This window comes from Astyanax mexicanus, chromosome 8, assembly GCF_023375975.1.
Source record: "Astyanax mexicanus isolate ESR-SI-001 chromosome 8, AstMex3_surface, whole genome shotgun sequence".
Taxonomy (NCBI): domain Eukaryota; kingdom Metazoa; phylum Chordata; class Actinopteri; order Characiformes; family Acestrorhamphidae; genus Astyanax; species Astyanax mexicanus.
The window spans coordinates 17,273,660-17,299,967 of record NC_064415.1 but is presented as its reverse complement, the minus strand read 5'-3'; the positions used below and the strand labels follow the sequence as shown (position 1 = coordinate 17,299,967).

At 37.7% G+C, this 26,308-nt stretch overlaps 1 protein-coding gene across 2 annotated transcripts; it reads right to left on the bottom strand.

Annotated features, from left to right (window-relative positions):
- Positions 1–1,534: 1,534 nt before the first annotated feature.
- Positions 1,535–25,702, bottom strand: si:dkey-183c6.7 (urea transporter 2). Of its 2 annotated transcripts, none has more exons than XM_007250200.4 (8): positions 25,572–25,702; positions 23,343–23,532; positions 22,277–22,405; positions 21,343–21,526; positions 17,926–18,073; positions 5,733–5,867; positions 3,297–3,346; positions 1,535–2,740 (listed from the first exon to the last, which is right to left on the bottom strand). In XM_007250200.4, exons 1-8 carry the CDS (start codon positions 25,681–25,683, stop codon positions 2,567–2,569), a joined length of 1,122 nt encoding a protein of 373 aa, XP_007250262.3. In that variant the 5' UTR covers positions 25,684–25,702; the 3' UTR covers positions 1,535–2,566. The 2 variants fall into 2 exon arrangements, with proteins under 2 accessions (XP_007250262.3, XP_022534240.2); XM_022678519.2 differs by having other exon boundaries at positions 23,343–23,527; positions 25,572–25,661.
- Positions 25,703–26,308: the final 606 nt, after the last annotated feature.

The following is a 26,308-nucleotide window of genomic DNA, read 5'->3' as shown; positions in this document are numbered from 1 at the left end:
ACACTCAAAAAAAGCAGACATTTGTAAAGGGGGTGGTCATTTATTCAATCATAAAAGAGAAATTACAGTTTAGTTACAAAAGCATGATGAAGTTCTAAAACATATTTAAAAAGGAACAACAGAAAAAAGTAAAGGTTAGTTTTAGAAAAAAAATCACTCTTTATTTCTAAAGCCACTCCCCCAAAACCTTTAACATGTACAGCTTGACAAGTCATGGAAACAACGTGTGTGTGTCAGAAATGCAGAAAAAATGCTGACTTGATGCCTTGCTGCCCACACTATCTCAGTTGTAAACAGTGTAATGATTAATGCCTCTGTATACAAATCAAAAGGTAAAAAATACATCCTGATGATGCCAACAGAAATATAAAATACAGAAATATAAAATTCTGTTAAAAAAATAAAGGTTTACTTCCTTTTTTTGTTAGTGCATATCATCGCTGCCCAATGAAAAACAAGTATCTCTATATTTTTAGTTTACTACATAATCTGAACACACAAATTGTCCCTTACACTCCATCAAAATGTCTTTATGAGTGTTCCAATAGAACTTCTTCTAAATCACCTGAAAAAAAAATTACATAAACTTTATTAAGAAATTAAGAACTAAGGTTTAATTTCTCTACTGTAAAGTTGCTGTTTTGAAGATACTTGATTTTCTTTGCAATTCTGATTGCTGTCAGGATGCAAAGAGTATTTCAAGAAATATAAAAAAAATCTCATATTCTCAGAAATAAATTACATACTCCAGTTTTAACCAAGAGGTAGGGAATTAAAGGGACAGAGTGTAGCAGAGTTTAACCCACTTAACCCCAGACAACACATTCAATATACACCATATAGATGAAAGTGTTGGAATACCTGCTCATTCTTTGTTTTTTATTGTTCCAGATGTCATCAAGTGTCATTTAAAAAAACTGCAGTTTATCCTTTTTCTGTTGGAGTAACTGTCTATACTGTTCAGGCAAAGCTTTCTACAAGATGTTGGTGTATTACTGTAAGTTGCACATCAGATGAAAGAATGAAGCGGTTCTTCGTGTTTTATATATGATTAAAAAAATGTGATCTTTAAAGCAACAAAGGGTTCTAGTGTTGTTATAACTCGGTAGAACATCAATTATTACTGTTCGATGAATAAGCCTCCTTTGTATCATTTCATTTCATATTTTACAGCTGTATGTTTGCTTTGTCTCGACACACACTGTGCATTGTTACAGTGACTCTATTGTTTCTGAGAAAGGGTTTACATTTCCTCCAGAAATTCTTTAAATATGCAAAACCACATTCCAGTACAAAAGATCTTCTGTCTCTGCTCCCTCTGTTTACTGGGTTTTATAATTATTTCTGTGTTATCTTGGGTCGGGCTGCCTGATTACCAAAATGTTTTATTTCAGTCATTTATTTTTAATTTTATGCCCTTTTCTCCCAATTTGGAAGGCAAATAACCCCACCCACTCATTAGGACTCCCCTTATTCCTAGTAATACCCCAACATTAGGAGGGTGAAGTTTAACACATGCATCAGATTACACCTCTTTTGTTCTGCCTGAGATGCAGCAATCCGGTTCTGATACAACAGCCAACAGATGCCTGTGCTGACCAACATCACACTAGAAGTGATAAAGAGTGAGAGCGCCACATACCCACCCACCCAGAGAGAGCAAGGCCTATTGTGCTCTCTCGGACTCTGGCTGCTGATGGCAAACAGCACAGCATGTCCTGGGATTTGAACCAACAATCTCGGATCACAGTGGCATCATATTTCGGCAAAAAAAAAAAAAAACATTATAGACTCCTTACCTCACATGTAGTCAATCAGCCAAGATCAAAAAGTTTGGTGTTTGAAGTTTACTTCTTCGGTACAGAGGATTTGTACTGGATCTGTAAGACTACCTAACAAGTCCTAGTGGTTGGAACCTTGTGTCTGTGTGATTTTTTTTCTCCAGGTGCTCCATTTCCTCCTATTTCCCTAAAAAGTATTATATTCTAGCTGGATTGAATGAAGCTAAATTTCCCCTTCCATGTGAATTGTTTCCCCGTGTAGGCTCTGGGCCATCTGTGACCCTGACGAGAAAGAATTGGATAAGAAGATGGATGGAAAGCGTTTTGTGCTTTAGCTGGGTTGCCAGAGAGGGTAATATCAGCTCCTCTTGAAGTAATATTTCATCTGTGCTAAAAAAATAGCGAGAGAAACTACAGGGCAGGTGGGAAGATAATGAGGGGGACAATGCATATAAGGCAGCTTGCCTCGAGCCATAAATTCTGTCCCGGTTTCATTTTCTAAACAGTGTTTTCAGGGAGAAAATTGAAGATTGACTCCAGGCTACCCACACATTTCTATTTTGAGGAGCTGTTTTTTATTGCAGAACCAATTTTACACCCGTGGGAAGCATTTATCAAACTCTTCTAAGTGGTGACACACACAGAACACACAGTTAGACAAACTGGAAACAGCTGATAAATATGCTGCAGCAGCGTATGTGTGTGCATTCAGTTTTCATTCATCTTATGCATATACTGTACATGTGACACGAGCATAATTTTAAGTGTCTTTGTGTCTGTGTCAGTCATACAGGGCTGCTGTCTGTGTTGTCCTCAGTACATTGGTTAGGAGTGTGCAGGTAGTGATCAGGTGGGTTTCGTCCAGTTGGGACTCGATATGAAGAAAGGGCAGGTCCGCTCACCAGCAGCATCAGAGTGACGGTCAGTGTTGCTGCCCAGCTGCTGGCAGGGAGACAAACCTGCAAAAATATCACAAAAATATGAGAAAATAGAGCATGAATGTGTATTTATACATATATTTACTACAGTGTATCACAAAAGTGAGCACACCCCTCACATTTCTGCAGATATTTAAGTATACACTTTTAATTGGACAACACTGACAAAATGACACTTTGACACAATGAAAAGTAGTCTGTGTGCAGCTTATATAACAGTGTACATTTATTCTTCCTTCAAAAGAACTCAGTATACAGCCATTAATGTCTAAACCACCGACAACAAAAGTGAGTACAACCCTAAGAGACTACACCCCTAAGTCCAGTTTCTATATATGACCTCTATAGCACAAAGAGGGAAGGGTACATTTTAAAACTAGTTCACGTATGACAATAAACACTTTAATAAAAAAAATAGAATGAGTGAAAAAATGAGGAATCCTTTAAATCTGCTACCACTTGATTAATGTCCATGTATCTTCAACCGTCTAGTTCGATTATGAAGTGAATTAATGTCAGTGAGAGTGTATTTAGCATTTAAATTGAATCTGGAAGATTGTAGAGTAAGTGTACTCACAGTTGCCAGCACATTGCTGAAGGCTATGTCTGCATATGAAGAGAGAAAAGCTATAAAAGAAAAGAAAAGTTCTATATAAGGATTAATAAATAAAGTTGAATTCACATTATTAGAACTGAGAAGTGCTCTGCACTGAGATTCAGGGTCAGCAGGGCCACAGTTTCACTAATTTCATTGTAAATTTAAGTGATTAATGTTCTCTTTCAAGCACGTTGAGGCGATCTGTTAAAATCTGTTCTAAGTTGAAAGTAGCCCTACAGCAATGAGGCTCTGAATTTAAGGAGGCATAGATACCAGTTCTTGCTGAACTGAGTACAAGAACAGTGTGTGTATTTTTTATGTAATATCACGTAATAGTATAGTTGTTAATTAAGCCAGACACTGGTGTTGTCTGCTTGTTGGCATGGCGACGTGCACTAGGCACATAGTATCGGATATTGATATTGTATAATGGTATCGGATATTGGTATCAGATGTTGGTATCGGATATTGATATTGTATAATGGTATCGGATATTGGTATCAGATGTTGGTATCGGATATTGATATTGTATAATGGTATCGGATATTGGTATCAGATGTTGGTATCAGATATTGATATCGGATATTGGTATCGGATGTTGGTATCAGATATTGATATCGGATATTGGTATCGGATGTTGGTATCGTATGTTGATATTGAGTATTGGTTTTGGATAATGGTATCGAATGTTGGTATCGATGTTGGTATCAGATGTTGGTATCAGATATTGATATCAAATATTGGTTTTGGATATTGGTATCGGATATTGGTTTTCGATGTTGGTATCAGATATTGGTATTGGATATTGGTATCGATGTTGGCATCAGATACTGTATCGGATATTGGTATTGGATATTGGCATCAGATTTTGGTATCGGATATTAGTGTTGAATATTGGTATCGATGTTGGCATCAGATGTTGGTATCATATATTGGTTTTGGATATTGGTATCGATGTTGGTATCAGATATTGGTATCGGATATTGGCATCAGATTTTGGTATCGGATTTTAGTATCGGATATTGGTATTGGTTGTTAGTATTGAATATTGGAATTGGATGTTGGTATCAGATATTGGTATCAGATATTGGTATCGGATGTTGGTATCGGATGTTGGTATCGATGTTGGTATCAGATATTGGTATCGGATATTGGTATTAGATATTGGTATCGATGTTGGCATCAGATATTGGTATCGGATATTGGTGTTGGATATTGGCATCGGATGTTGGTATTGGATATTAGTATCGGATATTGGTATTGGTTGTTAGTATTGAATATTGGTATCGGATGTTGGTATCGGATATTGGTATCGGATGTTGGTATCAGATATTGGTATCGGACATTGGTATCAGATACTGGTATCGGATGTTGGTATCGGATATTGGTATTGGTTGTTAGTATTGAATATTGGAATTGGATGTTGGTATCGGATATTGGTATTGGATGTTGGTATCGGATGTTGGTATCGGATATTGGTATCAGATACTGGTATTGGATGTTGGTATCAGATGTTGGTATCGGATATTGGTATCGGATATTGGTATCGGATATTGGTATCAGATATTGGTATCGGACATTGGTATCAGATACTGGTATCGGATGTTGGTATCGGATATTGGTATTGGTTGTTAGTATTGAATATTGGAATTGGATGTTGGTATCGGATATTGGTATTGGATGTTGGTATCGGATGTTGGTATCGGATATTGGTATCAGATACTGGTATTGGATGTTGGTATCAGATGTTGGTATCGGATATTGGTATCGGATATTGGTATCGGATATTGGTATCGGATGTTGATATCAGATATTGGTATTGGATATTGGTATTGGATGTTGGTATCAGATGTTGGTATCGGATATTGGTATCGGATATTGGTATTGGTTGTTAGTATTGAATATTGGAATTGGATGTTGGTATCGGATATAGGTATTGGATGTTGGTATCGGATGTTGGTATCGGATATTGGTATCAGATACTGGTATTGGATGTTGGTATCAGATGTTGGTATCGGATATTGGTATCGGATATTGGTATCGGATGTTGGTATCAAATATTGGTATTGGATATTGGTATTGGATGTTGGTATCAGATGTTGGTATCGGATATTGGTATCGGATATTGGTATTGGTTGTTAGTACTGAATATTGGAATTGGATGTTGGTATCGGATGTTGGTATCGGATGTTGGTATCGGATATTGGTATCGGATGTTGGTATCAGATATTGGTATTTGATATTGGTATCGGATATTGGTATCGGATATTGGTATCGGATGTTGGTATCAGATATTGGTATTTGATATTGGTATTGGATATTGGTATCACACTGACCAACCAATGCCTGCACTTTAAGGACAAAGCAGATCTTCAAATATCTTCATATAACAAAAACAAGAATACTGCGACTCACCACAAACAATAGAGAACACATGAGTTTTCCAGTTTAAAGTGAACATTAGTCCTCCTACAGCCATACAGCCCAGAGCTCCATTAAAACTCGACAGTCCTGAATACAGAGCATCATGTCGGACTGCGACAGAAAGACCTACAGAGGAGGAGAGAGACAAAATTAGAGGGAGAGAAAATAGGTTTAATTGTGCATTTAAATTATGAGACTCTGGATGTTATTGATTTTTCATTTGATTTATGATTCAGGGAATTATGCCTCTTTCACATCCTCCATTAACTTGCGCATGTGCATATTACTAGACTCCTAGGCTGCAGTACTGCTCATCGTCTGATGGAGGCGCTGCATACTTAATCATGATCTCCTGTTTCTTCTCTCCACTCCACTGCTCAAGCTCAGCTTCATCATCCTCCTTTCCCTATCTTTCCCTTCTCATCACTCCACCCACCATCCCTCTCTTCCTCCCTCCCTCCCTGAAGACTGTTAAATGTGTGAATGGTTCTCAGTAGCCACAGTGAGGCAGGAGAACAGCCACACCCAGCTGTTTCTCACACAGTCAGGCTTTAAAACCGAGGCAGAAGAAACCTTTCCTTTCTCCTCACTAACCTGCTAAAAACCTTGAGACTGGTTTGGGATGGTCTGAACTGGTCTCTATGGTTAAGGTGGTTGAAATCTGGCAGTTTAGATTAAAACACCCTGCTGCTGGTAAGCTATCTGTCAACCAGCGCTTTACAGTTTAGTGTATGTATATGGTCATGTTTATTTTAATGCTGTTCATGATGACCGAAAAGCTTTGTCATGCTGGTCATGCCAATTTCCACTAGTTTAAAATGTTCACTCACTGATCTACAATATTCACCACAGTTTACACTGATCTACAATATTCACTACAATTTTCACTGATCTACAATACTCACCACAGTTTACACTGTCATACAGCGTCCAACTCTGGTCCCAATTTACACTGTTCTAGAATGTAATGGTTCTAGAATATCAATGTTCTAGAATATCCTACACAATTCATACAATTTTCAGAATGTTCAACCAAATTAATTCCATTTTTACATTCTTCCAGCACATCCACCTCATATGCCACTGTTTTATAATGTTCACTCTGATCCACAATACTGTAGAATCATTACAATTCACAATGTTCACATTACATTCATACTGTTCTAAAATGTCATCATCAATTTATACTGTTCTAAAATATTCACCCCAAATGACAGTGCTTTAGAATGTTCATCACAATTTACACTTTTCTAGAATGTTCATCACAATTTACATAGCGTTAGAATGTTCATCACAATTCAAATAGCTTTAGAATGTTCATCACAACTTACACTTATATAGAATGTACACTGTTCTAGAATGTTCATCACAATTCTCATAGATCTGGAATACTCATCACAAGTTACCTGGTTCCAGAATGCTAATCACAATTCAAACTTTTCTAGAATGTTCATCACAATTCACACTGTTTTAGAATGTTCACCACAATTTAAACTTTTCTAGAATGTTCTTCACAATTCAAACTTTTCTAGAATGTTCATCACAATTCATGCTGTTTTAGAATGTTCACCACAATTCACACTTTTCTAGAATGTTTATCACAATTCACATTATTTTAGAATGCTTATCACAATTCACACTTTTCTAGAATGTTCATCACAATTCACACTGTTTTAGAATATTCACCACAATTTAAATTTTTCTAGAATGATCATCACAATTCATGCTGTTTTAGAATGTTCTTCACAATTCAAACTTTTCTAGAATGTTCATCACAATTCACACTGTTCTAGAGTATATAAAAACAGTTCAATTAGTTCTAGAATACAATTCATCATAATATAGATGATACTAATCTGCAGTGTTATCTCTAATCCACTTTGTTTTTAAACGTTTCTTTCAATTCACACTGTTCAAATTGATTGTTGATTTTTTTGCTGAGCATGCTTTTAAAATAAGGTGAACTAATGGGTGTGTCTTGCCTAAGATTGGCCGTAACATTAGAATTTTATGGTTATTGGCAGATGATCTTTTTTAAATACATTATTGCCATCCTTACCATAACTCACATCATACATTTTAAAGGACAAATGTAGCAGAATTGATCTCATTAGGAGCAATATTATGAACATTTGGTTTGAGTGCAATCCTCTTCCCTCGAGCATTAACTCGTATCTAGTACAGCTCCAGTGACATTTTCCTCTCCCAGACAGGAAATGAAGCCTGCAGCTTCAGACTGCGCTGCTCCTGCTCTGGAGGGAAGCAGCTGATAATGGATGAGCGCTGCAGGCCGGGCTGTGTGGGGGCGTCCATCCTAAAGGGTGCATGCAGGAATACTACAGTAATAAGGCTGACCAGGCAGTGCAATATGATTCTGATTTAATCACAGTTACAGGGTGTTAGACACGACCCTAATCTGAGGTCATCCCCCTGAACTCACACACAGCCCTGAGTGCTTTTCTTTTTTGGTGACAAAACTGCAAAAAGAAAAAATACACAGTTTTGCAAATGCAAAGTGCAAAATGCAATTCTTCCCTCAAGCAATGAAGTTCATTAACAGGCTGTGGTTGGCTGTGGTTGCCTAGCAACATAACGATCAGGGACCAATGCCTGAACAGCTTGATGGTTTTAAATAAACTTGCTGTAATAATATATAATATATACATATACTGATGAGTGCTGTCATATATCTTATCTAATTTGTAAAACTGGTACAATATAATAAAAAAATGAATGAACCTTTAAAAGATCATTTTAGGTCTTTTTGGCCTAAATAACTTTTCTGGTTCTGGAACTGGTTCCATTCAAGCTATAAGTGAACCAGCCCATGTTTAAACCAGTTTTAGTGGTGCAAATTACACATTTCTGATCATGGGATAACAGTATTTAGGTTGATTTAGGTTGAAGTTTTATTTCAGGAGATGGTTTGGGAACACCCACACAGCCAGTCCTCTTTCTTTCTCTCAGTCTCTCCCTCTCTCCCTCTCTCTCTTTGTTTTTTTACTTTACTCCCCAACTCTGCAACACATCTGTCTGCAGGGCACATGAAAAAAAGGCTGTATAATATAACAGTACGCTATAGTGCAGGTCAGTGTCTTGTCAGTGTGCTCTGTAATTAGTAGTGCTTTGTTTCTGCAGGAGGTCATTCTTTTCACACATGGTATTTATATGCAGAGATAAGACAGTTACTGGGGTTATAATGGATTGTTTGATTGTGTGATTTAATTATTCCTGTCCTCACCCACTGATTTCACAGTTGGCCTTCAACGGTCTGGAGCACAGGCGAAGGTATTGCATATTGTTCCATCTCTCTCTCTCTCTCTCTCTCTCTCTCTCTCTCTCTCTCTCTCTCTCTCTCTCTTCTCTCTCTCTCTATTTTTTATCTATTAATCTATCTATCTTGCACACACACACAAAATGAGTTCCTGTTAGTACATGTTTATAATGAGTCATTATGTACCGCATCATTTCCCATGCAAATGCTATGAGTCATTCGGCTCTTATCCTATTAGCTCTAATGCTCTCCCGCTCTTTCGCTCCTCTCCTATTCTTTTAGCATTGGCATTGTTACTAACAGTAACTATAAATAATGAAAACAGGACTAGAAATAAAACTACCAAAATACATTATGTGCACTACTCTTCAGCTGGGGGCTCTTTTTTACCATCTAATCTTTTGAATTCTATAGAAATACATTATTTTAATTATTTCCAGACAGTGTTTACATGCTTTAAAATAAAGACATTATTGATGGCCATAACATAGATTCATATAAATGATTTAAAATGTATCAATGTCTCCTCTGAAATCAAGGGTATTAAAAAGAATGCGTCCTGCTTTTGTACTGAGTAACTGGAACATTGTTGTGAGAATTAAACTTGATTCAGCAACAAGAGCATTAGTGAGGCCAAGACGTTGGATGATTAACACCCCCCTTATCATCCTCAACTCATCCCAAAGTATTGGATGCAGAACTATCATTCTACTCAACACTCTGCTCTATAGAGTCCTATTCTACTTTTAATAATTGTCTCCACTAGTTACACTGTGTGCACATGTGTGTGTGTGTGTGTGTGAGAGAGAGAGAGAGAGAGAGAGAGAGATAGAGAGATAGAGAGAGGAAGAAAACATTTGCAATGTCAGCAATGTGTGCAACTTTAAGTAGCTGTATGCATCTTAAATGTACTGGATAGATTTACAGTTATAAAATTCTTCTACTGATCCACAGCTCATTACCATCACAACACATTTTTTGGCAGCGGCTTAGTGGTGCATTAAGCAATATATTAACTATTACATACTTACATGCATATTTTTTGTAAGGAAGTATTTTTTAATGTATTAATAACCAGAGGGACATAAATGTTCCACTATTTAAGCTTTTTCGAAAAACTATACACTTGTTGTTTTATAATATTTTTATTAAATATAATAAAGAGCAAATTGTTTTTTCCCCATTTCATGAATCTATTTCTTTTTCTTTAAATGTTTATTCATGTACTATTTTATTTATTTAAATTTATTTATTTATTTTATTTTATTGTTTTATATATATATATATATATATATATATATATATATATATATATATATATATATATATATATAAAGAGTAAATTGTTTTTTTATTTCATGAATCTATTTCTTTTTCTTTAAATATTTCTTCATTTACAGAGACACTTAAAATAAAACGATTTACAATAACAAATTTCTCCTTAAATGAAGAAAATGAATGTAATAATAAATGAATAAATAAATGGAAGAAATGGATCATATGATGTTATTTGGAACAGACTGCCTTACTAATCTATCTCTCTCTCTTTCTCTCTCTCTCTCTGCTATATATTTAAATGCCTATGCTGTAAAAAGCTGTAGAGAAGTCTATATAAATCCTCCTGTATATGTCATCTGTAGTCAGTAACCTCTACTCTGCATCTGTGTCCTAGACCAGATTTATCTTATTTCTATCTTCAACGTCACCATGGTGATGCTGCATGAGCATGTTGGTGTGTTCGCTTCTGATTCCAGCACTGCAGGTTTTTATATCTGCTCTAAACCCAGTTCCTCCTCAGCTCTCCAGGGAATCAGTTACTATCAAACACAACTGCAACACATTCAGCTTTCAGAACCTCAGAGGATTAAAAAAAATCTAATAATGTACTTCTGGGAACAGTATATTACAGTATTTTATGTCATTTTTATGAAACAAAGAATTTTCTACTTCCATAAAATACTTACCACCTTAAACAAAAGCTTTAAAAGTGTGTATTTGTGTATTCACTGCACAAATGGTTTGAAGGAGCAGGTCAAATTTCATCTGTATCCAACACATTTTGGTTCTTAATACTGTAGCATCACCAGAGTGGATCAATTTTCTCATTGTGCAACTTTTTTTAGAACAGGAGAAAGAGAACAATAAGCAATGGTCACTTTATGAAATAGCAGATCACCAGTGGAGACCCTTACTCACCCCCTACCCCAACATTAGCAGAGTTGTTGCGTGTATATGCATCACAGGCTGTTTGAGTGTATGTGCATTTGTATATCTGTGTCAGCAATGGGAGCAACCTAAAGTATCTAAATATATAACTTAGAAGAGGTGTCCAAAACAATAGGTCATATATTAAATAAACATGGATAAGTGCATAAATCAGCCCATATATCTATATTTAAATAAGAAACACTGCAAAATATATGGGGTGGTTTTGTTTCAAATATATCAAATCAATATGTACTGATTTATATATTGAAATATTTGACAGCACTGCAAATCAATAAATCTGAAAGAAATTGAATATGATCTCAGATGGAGAGCAATGTTGGTAAAGCCAATGTATTTCTTCTGTAGGCTGGAGTATAGATTGGAATTATAATAATACGTTTTCAGTTTGTAGTGCAGAAAATTTAGCTTTAAAATGTGTTGTTTCATTATATAGAGTCTATGATGCAAGCCCCCCTTTACGTCATCATCTCTTTCATAACTACAGTTCTTAAGTTATTAATATCAGTTACACAGGCCCTACCATAGAACCCTGAAGATCTCCACAACTCCCGAACATTTTTGCAATAGGATTAATAGCTGAATACTTAACCTAGGGCTCACTGTGATACAGTAATTTAAACATCCTAGTTCTCTACATCGACCTGTCCAGTCCTGTATTAAATACATCTTCCATAAAACATGCTTAAAACATCTTGCAAATCTATATAGTACAAATCACTCCCAAATACCATTGGATGCCTCGAATCGCAAGATTAATATATATATAAATTAAATTCATTATATTAATACATTTACTTGAACTAAACTAAAAGTAGCTGTAAGTTTAGGAACGATGTTAGAGTTTTGCTACATGTGAGATAAAAATGCTGTACACTAATATTTTGACTCATAAATCAGAGGATTAGGTGATATTTGGTAGAGAAATGTATGTCAGACAAAACATCTAGAATTTAAAACATTACATTTGTGGCATTTAGCTGAGTGATCGCACGATTATTCCTATTGCACAGGCCAATAAAGTGTTAGAAGTCTTGCCCAAGTACTCTTATTGGTGTAGTGCAGCACAGTCACACAGGCTAGGAATTGAACCCCAGTCTCCCACATGATGTGGTATCTTACTAGCAGGTAGTAGTGTTATCCATATCCACTGCGCCACACCAAACGCATGAAAAACACTTTCACAATTTTCAAAAAAAAAAATCTTCATTTGTGTCACACCTAACTCCAGCTCAGATCCAGCATTCCTAATATAGGCATGATGCCAACTACAAAATACCCACATGAATTAAGTGGTCCACTGCGCTGTAGGCTTCCACTGAAGGTCATATTGTGCTAAGAGAGGATGATCGGATGTGATGGAGTTGACCCTGCTACCCCCCTCGTCCACTCCATTCCCTTTCACGTCACTCTGGATTTTTATAGCGAGTGACACCTGAGCCACAGAGCCCTCATGGGAATACAGAGTATAAAAAAACTAAAAAAAAGCCCCTCCTTCAATATTTTACATCAGTACAGCTGCACGTATCATCTCATGTTCAACATGCTCTTAAAATGTCTGAAACATGAAAAATGCTCGCATTTTAAATGCACTGTCTGTATTAGTCATTAAAGAGACAATTAAAAAAATGCAAAGTCACAAATCAGATAACATTTGAAAGAGTAAGGAAATGGACTAAAGGTATTGTTTCTTACATTTACTCTGACTATTCATTGCACATCATTACATCTTTTGGCAATGATGATCCCAAACAATTACGTTTTAGGTGTTATTTTGTCCCATTCTTCCTGTTTTAATTTCAGTCCAGTATCTGAATCCTTTATTTCCCCAGCCATTATGCAATAATACATGCAGCATGTGGTTTTACACTCTCTTGTTAAAAATGCACAAAGGCATGCTGTCATCTGACATTGGGCGCACACTGTTGTATAGTATAGGAGCATGCACACTGAAGAAAAGTCTAGTCTTAATTATTAGAACAACAACAGATCCTTTATTAGAGAATATCAGCAACCAATTGCTCACAAATGGAATTAAAAGTGCATTATTGTATTCCAGGGCTTCACTGAGCAAAACCTCATAACTTAGAACCAATATTTTAAAAGTACTGGCTACTGTGGGCAGTGAATTTTTTATCCAACTGAAGTCCTGCTAAAGCTCTTTGACAAATATATGTCCAAACAAGATGATACAAAAGTCCTAAAAAGACAAAATCAGAAATGTCTTTCTTTCCACCCCTGTAGTTCGTTTCTCTGCTCTTTAACTAGGAGAGTTTTCCCAGTTTGGTTTGGTTTCACACCAAGATAAACTATAAAAATTTATATATATACAGCTCTGGGAAAAAAACAATATATATATACACACACATAAAACAAGGTTTCTCCTCATTATTCTGATTCACTTTGAACTGGATGCCTAACATAAACAGTCCCTGTTCACCACTAGAAAACATTGTATTTCTCCAGGATTTGTGTTTTGCGTCAGCCACGTTTCTAAAATCCCTGTACTCTGAGCTGTTCTATAAACAATCTTTATTTCTCAGTGTGGTTTTCCTGCAGAAGGAGAAAGTGGGTCTCTCCAGAGTGTTTGGCCTGGGAGGAAGAGTGACGCTTGCAATTTCACTCTAGATTTCATTCCGTTTCACGCTAAGATGCCCACTGAGCCATCGTAGGGGAAGTGAAATTATATATCAGAGAGAGGATTCTTCTTCTTTACAGAGGAAGAAACAAAGAGAACACAAGAAAGAGAGATAACAAATAAGGATAAGGATGTCCTTAGATATTGCATGTCCAAATGTTTGTGGACAGCCCTTTTAATAAATGCATTCAGCTACTTTTTGCTGTACCTATTGCAGCTGACATAAACAAAGACCAAATTGGCACCATACATAATGCCAGGTGTGGGTTTAGGGTTTAAATACCCCCAGTATTGAGCTGTGGAGCAGTTAAACTGGGTTTTCTGGAATGGTGGTGCTCCATCCTACACTTTTGGGATTGTTTAGGAGTTTATCTGGGGTGATCGGTGAGGTGGGGATCTTCCAACATCCTGTTCTCGCTCATGCTTTTCTCACCAAATTTAATCAAATCTTACCAGCAACTTTCAAAAAATATTTAGTAAAATGCCTGCCCTGAATAGTAGAAACATGTACTTTAATACCCTTGATTTTACAACAGCAATGAATGAGCAGGTGTCCAAATAATTTAGTCCAAATAATAAACCTCACTTTTAGCACACAGTATTGTGTCTATGTGTGTGCACACGTGTGTCCCCCTTGTGCAGATGCATGTGTATGTGTGTGTGTTCTGTGTGTGGCTGCCACTCACAACCATGTGCTACATGGAATACGACCTTGTGATAATGAGCCATTAATGATTTTCTATCACCTTCTCTCTCTTACTTTCTATATCTTGCCTCAATTTTCTCTATCTGCTCCTCCCCACTTTGAGTCGGCAGCCCACTCCAATTGCACTCTCATTCTTCACACAAAAAGATTAACACACAAAAAGATGAGAAAGGACGCAAGAAAAAGTGGCCACAGCTGTTAGCCTACTAGTCTAACTAGACATCCAGTTAGGTATCCTTCTGGAGGTGTCTAAATGTACACCTTGTTGACACAGGCATTCATTTTCCAAAAGCATTGCCAGTACAATAGAATTCTCTGGAGTGGCCAGATATTAGCCTTAGACCACCATGCTCAATGCCAAGTGTGGGCTAGAGAACTATAAAGCCCTCCAGTATTAAGCTGTGGAGCCGTGGAACTGTGTTTGTGATCCAGTGTTACTCATCAAACACAATATCACTAAAGCTTGTGTGGCTGAATGCAATCAAATCCTTACAGCAATGTTACAATATCTACCATAGATCCTCTAGGACAAAAACACCATGCTTTCTGTGAGTAAGCAAAAGCTTGGGGGTCTTTTGGCATTCAATTGGACAGTGACCCCAAGCATAATGACCTCGAAGTCTTGAAAAAATAAGATTGCAATTAAATAATTAAAAACTATATGTAACTATATATATAATGCAACATGCCAGATATCTTGGCATGGAGTTCTTAATGGTTCTTAATGGTGTCCTATGGATAATCCACCCTATGCACCCTATCCACCTATATCATCCTGCAGATTTTGCAGTAGGATGGAGTGTTAATAGCATGTCCAGCAGCATCCTGCACATTTTCAATCATGGATCATGGAGCAGATCTGACTGGACATGGCATGACATACTGTGTCTTCCAGTCGAGCTCTTGAGATGACAGCAGTATGCGGACGAGCATTGTCCTATTAAAAAAATACAGTACTAAACTTTGCATTCAGAAAATGTAGGGCCACTAAATTGCAAAACCTCATTAATGTAATATTAAGCTGTCAAAGTACCTGTTATGAAAACCAAAAGTGATCTGGCATCATACATAACTATAAGCTCAGCTATAGTTCTAGCAGGAAACTCCTATGCTTGTCACTCATATCTCAACCAATCACCAGCCTTCATCTGTCTTTGTAAGACCTTCCCCTACACGCCTTTCTCTGCTTGCAGGCGCTGTTTCGTTTTGGTCCCGCCGGCTGCCTGGAGTTTGGCTCCGCCCCTGCTTCCTACATATGGCTGGATCTGCGAGGGTTCAGATGCTGCATATCTGGGATGACGACAGGGCCTACTCCAAACACTAACCATGTTTAAATTGTTATCTAATACATTGTTAATACTATGGAAATTAAAGCTGTTATTACTGCACACTTATTACATGCCTCTGGAGTCTTCCTGATAGAACTGCAGCCTACACCATGACACCAGACCTTCAGGACGTGTGATATGTGACAACAGACTATTGATCTTGGCGCTGACCACAGTGTCTCCAGAAACAGATTCATTGATCGTCTCCATCAGGGCAAAAGCATGACTCATCACTGAAGATGACCCACTGTCATTCTCAATCAAACTGCTCTGTCTAATTACTAATGAATTGGATTGGTTGTGTTTGAGAAGGGGAAATCAGTGAACTGTGCTGAACTTCGGATGTGCAGGACTCTGATTTGATGGCTACTTCTTTAATGATCAGTGCGGACAGTTAGAATTAAGTGGATGTTTGAGAGCTAGTGATGGTTGTGTTCAGTGGTCTGTAGCTGGAAATAGAGGGGTGCCATTCTAACAGCCTTCAGACCCCCACACTGAGGCTCATCGCTTGTGTCTGCTGGTGATGATTAGACACTGCTTGTCGTTCCACTGTCTGCGTTGGTCACACTTCGCCAAGCCTCCAGAGTGCCCCCGGCCTCCTGTCTCTCTCTAATTTCCTTTGTCTCTTTCCCACAGTCTCTCTCTCTCTTTCTTCATTTTTATTTCTCTCTCTCTCTTTCTCTCTCTCTCTCTCTCTCTCTCTCTCAGGCTCTCTCTTTGTCTCGCTCTTTTACAAACACAAAGAGACAGACAGATCCACAGAGTGGGAATATTGATGCATTCACACATGTCTTCAGACTATAACACAGACACACACACACTCCTTTCAACTCATTCGACCCTACAGTCACACACACCCCTACACACTCACACACACACACTAGTCCCACGGCAGCACAGAGACATGAAGACATGAAGTATGAGTCATCATCCAGCAGACACTAGGTGGTACAGAGGTGGGGTGGTTGTGTGTCTCTGCGCGTGTGTGTGTGTGTATCTCAAGAGAGAGTGAGATGGTAGGGTTGAGGGAGTGGGAAGAAGAGAGAGACCACTGTCGGTAACACACACACACACAAACACACACACACACACGTCATATCCCCTGCAGCTTGATTCATCTTCAAAGCCTATATCTACAATATACCACACAGATCACTGTCAGAGGAGTTTGACGCTCAGAAAGAGAGAGAGAGAGGGTTAGAGGTAGAGGGAGAAGAATAAGAAGACGAGGGTGATATGTGGGTGGTTCATCTGCATCTTTTGAAGTTACATCATCTGATACTTCTCCACAATCCCACTGTTGTTTTCTGTGGTTGTGAAGGACGAACTACAGCACCAGGCTGAAGGCTGAGCAGTGAGAACAAGCCATTAAATAATGTGACTGCGAATAAAAAACTGTGAATGTTTGATGCGTGGGATGCATTTCTTTGTCTGTACAATCATAAGGAACAACCATTACATCATGCTGTTGAACACTTATTAGGCTTGCATACTGGGAGCACCTATCGTAATCCTGTATGCAATGTACTTACATTTTTAATATGATTTTGTTCATTTTTATAGGCCCCCAATTGTTCCCACTGTTATTCCTCAGTCCCTTTTTCATAACAGCATGTAAACAGTGTGTTGCAAAAAAAAAAAAAAAAACGGGCGAGCTGGCTATTTATTTTTCTGCTGAACAGGTAATCACTGAGCTTCAGTAAGGTTGCTAACCATACCTGGGTAATTTGTTTAAAAAAAAGGGGTGCAATTTAGATATTGTAACATATATATATTTACTGATCAGTTACAGAGTAAGACTAGTTATCGCTTGCTACGATATGCCAATCTGGCAACCCACGTGATCCTCACATCTGGGAAGGATATATAGCACATGATAATTGAGTGTTTTAAAGCTTACTGCTCAGTTAACTGCTACTGTTTTTTTTTCAGGACTGTTGGTTGGTCTTTGAAACACAGTAACATATTTTGTAATTAAAATCGTTTGCAAGCTGAAACTCTTTAGATCTTACCTGCCAGTGTGCCAATGCCGGAGCCCAGCAGAGCGTGAACAGCCATGATGGGAGAGAAAATCAGCACAGCAAAGAGGATGAGCAAGGTGGGGCCCAAAGCATCACAGGCATAAATCTGCCCCACTCCCAACACCACCCCCTTCAGGAGCTGATTGATAACACACATACACAGGGGCAATTATACAACACAGATTTACCACTGATGATCACTGATAATATCTATATACTGTATGTGCAAAACAAAGCACTTATAGGACCTGCATTTTAGCATGCATGGAGGTGCATGGACTATGTGATTCTGTATTTTCTGTACACAATTGTGATGATTATCTGGTATTGAACTGATATTAAGCATGAAAATAATGTAGCAATAAAAGAAACAAGTGTGGGGTCACAAACAGGATCTGAGGGTAAGTGAGCTTTCACTGTAAAATCTAATGACTATTAAATATCTTAAATATCAGGTTAACTTACTACTTATCTATGTTCACACAGCAGGCAAAATGGATAAAATATGATTTTCTTATCAAATCTGATATGGGTTATTTTTTAGGACAATCACACATAACATCTGCACGTTGTTCCTCATATCGACATTTGTCTGAAAAGTTCATACTCCTAAACTGACTAATATGCAAAAGAGCAAAGCTTCATGTGAAGTTTCAGTTTTATCTCCACCCACATCACAGGAGCTAATGTATAGCTAACAGCTGGACTCATCACCAAGAATGCATTCAAGCCTTACTGTAACTCTCTATTTCCTTTTAAAACTATTTCTTTAGAAACACAGAGTGGTTGCAAAATTTTCTACGTAAATTTGTTAAACAGATATATCAGTCCACACTACTGTGTATCAAATGAGTTCTATCACTTCAGCAGTTTTTGAGTTCAACTATTAAAGGGAGGAACCTGACACAAATTTATTAAATTAAATTTAACCCATAGATTTTGTAGGTTTGTAGTCCTGAAATACACATTAAATCAGTTTAGTGATGCACAAAATGCAAGCAAAAATATTTGTGCATTAATTGCAAAAGTAAAATATCAATTTCCGCATCTGAATAGTTTTGGTCTTTTCTTTTTTACACAGCCTTAGTGAATCAGGTGGAAAGTTTTTGGGTATGTCCATTTTAATCATAATTTGCTTGAGGTATTTATGAAAGTTTCACAAAATATGTAATTACCTCATTGTCCATTAACACAGTTTGTTACTTTAGCTAGCTTCTGTCACTTTATATTCATTGAATCTGTATTTCTAGTTTAAACAAGCCTCAAAACAGCTTGCTGTGTAGCTGTGTATTAAGTTTGCTCATGTTTTCAAAAACGTTTAATAAATATGGCCTATTGACTTTTCCAAAGTCAATTACTTCAGTTAGGCTGTGAAGAACAACAAATACAATAATGATTAATAACTAACACTAATTAAGACAACATTAAACATTACTATATTGTAATGCTTCAAAATGTGGTAAATACTAATGATTTTAGACATTAGGTAAACATGTTAACAGTCAGTTTATACATACTGTCATAAGTACTGATTATTAATGTGTCCTTAGTGTGAAAGGTTAGCAAAATCTGTAAAAGACTGAACATAGCTAAACTAGCATTAGCACCACGCTAAGCATCAGTTATCGAGTAATTGTATGAATTTGAGTTAATTCGTTCTTAATTTTTAAACAGAATGTGCTTTATGAAGCCCTGAATCTGCCCCTTTTTTACTATTCTGAGAGTGGGGCTAATGAAAGGCTGCAGCTGGACTTTAAGATATGGGCTACATGATGAAAGAGCCGTTCTTGGTGGGGGCGGCGAGGGCGGAGTGGGAGAGCCCTGTAAACTTCCATCTCCCCAGCCAGATTATTAATGTCACCGCGAGATGAAAGCGCTGAACCTATCAAAGTTATGGCTGCACTCTCACTCTTTTCCTCTCTCTCTCTCAGCTTTCCTTCCCTCTCTCTTCACACTCTTCTGTCCTCCTTCTACCCCTCATTCACTCCTAGCTCAAGTTGTCTCCATGGAGACCTGCCTCCAGCACCTGATGCCGAGGCGCTGTATATTTATGAGGCCTGTAAGGCCCCTGACAGGGCGGAAATGCAGCACGGCTACAAATCACAGAGCAGCCTCAATGCCCGAGGCCTGGGTTTTAATGAAAGGAGGGTTGGGTAATCTGCACATGTTGCGCTTGAGCATGGAAATATCATACGTGATTTTAATACAGAAAGATTTTTATTCAGAAATTATCCCTACAAAGGACAGAGAGGAGCACAAGATAACACATTTAGATTTTTGCCAAATACACACAGGATCAAAAAACAGTTTCAATTGATAGAAATGAAACTTGGTGGGTAGTCTGGAGTGACTCAAATGAGGAGCAGGTCTTCTTCAGTGATGACCAGCAAATCTGTGTATGGTCAGTGCCAAGATCAACAAAAAAAGAAAACTGCATGAAAAGTGGGATCCCTGTCAGGTTTTGCCACCGTAAACTTGTCACAGGAGTCTGTATTTAGCACAGAAAAACTCCCAGGGACTGCCTCAAATTGCCCCGCCCCCACTCCACATGTCATATGTCCAGAAGGCCTGATGTCATGGTATGGGTGCAATATCAGTACAATGCTAGAGCCCATTTGTTCTTCACTAAAAGCACTTTTATATCCCAACATTACATTAATAGGTTTCTGCAACCAGTGGCTCAACCTTTTGTGAATGCACACTTAGGTGATGCTTGTCTATATACTGCTGTTCTCTCAGGAGGTGGCCTTGAAGTCAAAGACACTATGCCATAGCCAGCCACATTGTCAGACATCCTATCAACACTCCCCCCTACCACAAAATCTTTAGGAACTGTTCCTTTCGAATAGCATAGCAGATTGAGCATTTCATCTGGGTTCATATATTTTTGCAACCATTTCTTCAACAATGAGCATAAATTTTCCTAAGAAATAAAAACAACTGTTAAATTGCTCTTAAATAGCAAAACTATAAAACAAATTCACACCTAAAAACAAAGATGATCAAGTAATAATCGGATAAGTTATTTTCTAGTTAGAGCAAGCTTTTGGATGGCCTGGTGTGGTTCTGGGATACCCACAGGTGTTTCAGCCTCCCAAAGGGATACTAATAAGTAATATTAACTGCTTTTTGAAAATGTGGTATAGAAAACACATCAATAGTACAAAATTACACAATGTACTAACAGACGCTAGAATCCCATAATGCAATGAAACAGAAAGGGAGAAGTCACTCAGGAATTTATTTAAAAAAAGGCAGCCAGTGATCCAAGTGCAGCAGTGATACAGTTAGAATGTAATAATTAGGCACTTACCAGCCAAACCCACAATACTAAGATTAGTAAATAGCATATACCTTATAGTATTAGTGTGTAGAACACTGCTGGGTTGCAGCCCAGGTGTAACTCACCTGTGGCATGTTGAGCTCTGTGTTGTTGGTGCTCAGTGGTACCCCCAGGGGCAGTACAGGGTAGTAAGGGTTGTGAGTGCCAATGCAGGCCAGGTACAGCAGCAGTATAGTGTTGAAGGGAAACACACTCACGGGGAGATCCCACCTGCCCAACACAGGGGCTAGACCACTGGACACAAACACACTAGTAGAAACAGATGGAGAGAGAGAGAGAGAGAGAAAGAAAGAGAGAAATATAGAGAGAGAGACAGAGAGAGAAACAGAGAGTTTTATTGTCAATAATGCATATGTGCAGGACATACAGAGAATTGAAATTATGTTACTCTCCTTCCCAAAAATGACAGCAGTTACAGAAAATAGATATAAAGTATAAAAGAATGGGAGACAATAAATGTACAATATGCAAATAGACATACGTCAGACAGGAGAGAGAGAGAGAGAGAGAGAGAGAGAGAGAGAGAGAGAGAGAAAGGTTGATATAAAGGCTGTGTATTCTGTTGTTACAGAAAAGTAAAATATTTTTCATTAAAAGCTTATCAAAGCAGGTTCTTAGCTATTATAATATACATATGGGACTTACACAGATCTACATCCTGACAAAATTAGCTGCAATAAACTGCATATCTTGCTTGCTTGCTAATGACCATGTGTATATAGTCATCAAGAATGCAGCCTATATTTAAAGGATGCACTCCTTAGATACCCATTATTCTCTGTGCACCTACAATACAAAGAAAAAGATAAACAGCACCATGAAAATTGTGCAGAAATGGCAGGAAGCTTTTATCAGAAAAAATTGAAGCCAATTTGTGGTGACGTTCACGTGTACGCACACATGTTCCATATGTGTGACCAATAGGCTACTAAGAAGCAGTCTTTATAACAGTCTTTGAAACACAGATTAGGTGTGTGTGTGTGTCCGTATGTGTCTTACGTTGTTGCTCCACCAAGGCATGCAGATAGCAGGAGCCACCAGTACCAGTCTCCTGCAGAGCTGGACGCACCAATCAGCAACGCCACCAGCATCCCATTATAACCAAACTGCCCCCTGGACACTTCTGCTCTGTAAATACCATCATTTACTGTTAGAAATACAACATATAATTCTAGGACCATTCAGGAACCATGGAAGCAAACATTTTGTAACCATGCAACAGGAGTTGAACAGTCTTAGAAGACATAGGCTGGAAGTGAACATTCTGAAAACATGTGGAAGGAGTTCTCCTTTTAATACCTTAATAATGCGATAAAAGGAATAATATAAGAACAGTTAAAAGTGAACATTTTAGAACAAAGTGTACGAATAAAAGCAAATGTTCTAGAACCTTTTAATGTAATGTGTGTTTTAGAACAGTGAGAATAGAAGTGACCGTCATAAAACAATGTGATGGCAAAAAAACATTTGAGGAACAATCAGTAATAAATGTAAGTTTATGTGTAACATGTCTAAACACTAAATAAAGTTTTTTACCCCACCTGCTCCTCCCCAGATGCAAAGCTCACACAAGTTGCCAGATTGATACACAGTGGCAAGCAATGGTGAGTGTTACTCTGTAGCTGATCAGTGAATATATGTTTTAGTGTCCAAATTACTAGTCTCTACTTTGCTAGTGGTGACGGTAAATTACCCAGCTACGGTTGGCAACCTTACTGAAGCTTAGTGATTACCTGTTTAACAGATAACTAGCCAGCTTGCCCATTTCTATGGTGACAGCACATTATTAGAGTGGTGTTGTCTATACCTGGCAACTGGAGGAACAGTGGTGGGCAGAATCTGAGGCTGAATTACTACAGAAAATATATACTTATGGTCCTTTAGGAACAGTGAAAATTCTAGAACCATGGGACAGGAGGAGAAAAGTTTATAAACTAAATGTAAGCCAACATTCAAAAACCATTTAATAGGGAACATTAAGAATAAAAGTGAACATTCTGTGTGTGTGAGAGAGTGAGAGAGAAAGAGAGATAGAGGTAGAAAGAGAGAGAGGAGTTTTCCTGACCGCTCGTGGCCGATGATGATGGCTGTGATTGTGGAGGTGAGAAGACCAGTGCTGCCCAGTAAAGCCTGCCAGCGGCTGGACAGAGTCAGAGCAGTCAGAATCAGAGCTCCACTCACAGGGTTATCCACCATAATCACTCCTGACACACCCCGCAGACTCCACTCCAGCAGCTGCACAGAGAACGCCTGGTCTGACACACAGACACAGACACACACACACACACAAACACACAGACACACACACATCTACCTTTTATATGTTTTTTTTTCCAAAAACCTGAAAATAAACTTCTGTACAGATGCTTCATTTAAAGATCTCAGAATCCCGATTTTATTTTAAAATGTCTCCAAAAGACATTCCTAACTTGCACTGATGACCGTATTAAACTACCTCTGTAATAGATTATATAATAAAGTGTATGTTATGTGTGCTATCGTATATTTGCGCTTATGTAATTTCTAGGTCTCAAGGTCTCGGCTTAATGATGCTGATAAAGCACAGCATACAGTTATACAGCAACAAAAGCTCAGCCAGCTCCAGAGAACATTCCTGCTTTCACCTCATCATAGACCAAAGGTATATATATACACAAAGTTATATATACACTGACATGCAACATGTCATGGGCTGAGAACTAGTATCATGTGCCTTGAATTTTGACACGTGTAATAAAGCTTAAAGAATGCTGCACTGACCTGTGCATTAAATGTGTATATGATTTCTGTCACTTGTCTGTTGCTTGGATAATTCTATCCACACACATAAGCTTAGTCACAATTATTACCATCCACTGTTATGACATATTCCCATACATATGTAAGAATGTGGACCTGGAAATTTCAAAGGCCTGTGCAATTTAGTACAGTTCAGTACTATTGAATGTCCTATTCATCTTTTACTCACTGTCACACTGACATGGTGGTGGTATGAGTGAATAGACTTATACACAGCAGTGCTGCTGGAGTTTTTATACACCTCAGTGTCACTGCTGGACTGAGTGTAGGCCACCAACAACTTCCTGTGAGCAGAGTCCTGCACTTAAAAAAAATATGCGTAACATTTACTTTTAAAAAGTTTTGCAACTTTCTGCATTTGCTTTTTTAAGTAAATTTAATTTCATGTAAATTTAAGTAACTTCAACTCAGTTTCAAGACTTAAATGTTACATAGAGTAAATAAGTGAACTGAACTTTAGTCAATCCTTTCTTTTAGTAAATTTACTTAACTTATTTTTGCTGAATCAATCCTTTCTTTTAGTAACCTTTACTTAATTTCTGCATAAAATATTACCTAATTACAATTACTTTATTTATACAATATTATTATATATAATTTTAGTTAAAACACGTATTCAAATATTTACATAATCTCAAAGATTTATTTTGTAAACAGACCAAGTCTCACTGTCTCAACACATGGATGGCATGTAATACATTCCTTATAGTTTACTAAAATACTGCATTACATGCCATCCATGTGTTGAGACAGTGTAATCGGTGTGTTTTAAGCACAAATATTAAAATGTATGGAATTATATTTATAGTAATTATGTATCATAAATTATTTGAGTAATATAAATTAAGTTATTGTAATTAGGTATTATTGTATTCAGAAGTTAAGTAAAGTTTAATAAAAGGAAGGACTGACTTAAGTTCAGTTCACTTATTTACTCTATGTAACATTTAAGTCTTGAAACCGAGCTGAAGTTTAGAAATTAATCTGAAATTAAATTTACTTAAAAAAAGCAAATGCAGAAAGTTACGAAACTTTTTTAAAGTAAATTTTACGCATCATATTTTTCAGTGTGTGGGCAAGCGTCATTTAGGCGTAATCCTTTGAGTATTGATGAAGGGCAATAGGATGACCAACACAAACTATGCAACAATAGAATCAAAGCTTCTGTCTCTGGAGCAGCTATATGTAGGAGTGTGTAATAGTATGGACAGTGAGTGAACACAGTGTTTAACAACTCCAGCAGCACTGCTGCTATATCTGATCCACTCATTCATACCAGCGCAACACACACTCACACACCAACATCACCCTTGTTGAGGTAGTCACTGCAATGCTGAGAATGACCAGGAACACAGAAATACAGTCTGTAATTATAGGCTGCAAAGTGCTTCGACATGTTAAAAAGAGCTAAATAACCAGATAATGGGTGTAGAAACAAAAAAGACAAAGAGAAAGAGAGAAAGAGAAAGAGAGAGAGAGTTATGTTAACTCTTACCCTGTAGGTAAGTGTGTAAGTGCTGCATGTCTCCAGTGCAGTAGAGCAGTTTTTGGAGCAGCTGCTGCTTCAGGCCCGCCGGCCGCTGAGGCGACTTTTCAGCAGGACTCATTCCAAACAGTGACCTGCTGCACACGTCAAGCTGAGTCTGACACTTTCTCTCTGTCTCTCTATGTCTCTATCGCTCTCTCTGTCTCTCTTTTTTTCACTTGTTTCCATACATTTTTTCCCCTCTTTAACCATTCCCCCTTTTTCTTTTTGTCCCTCTTTCTCCCTCCCTCCTCCCTCTTCCTCACATCCTGTCCTCTCCTGCGATAGTTAATATGAACACTATCACATCATTTGTGTTGTTCAGGTTATGTATTCAGCCCTGTTGGTCAGTAATGGTCAATGTTCACTCCTTGGATATCCATGAGCTCCTGTCCTTCTCTATTAATCGCTCACTCTCAGGTTACTCTTTGATCCGGCTCTGTGTGGTTGAGCTTGGTAAGCAGTGACAGAACACTTTGCTTTAAGACTTTAACTATTAGCATATATTAGAGAGGAATGCTTTGAGACGGACCCTGGCTGGTCCTTCCTGAATTGCTTTATTTAACCCTCTAGGGCATAGAGATGTGCTGAAGCAACAAACCATTTTGCCCCTTAGATGTTTTGTCATTTTTTCACATAATTTCAGAGACAGAGAGTGTTTGGCCTCTGAAATATTTTGATCTAGGAGTGAACCTATCACTATCATT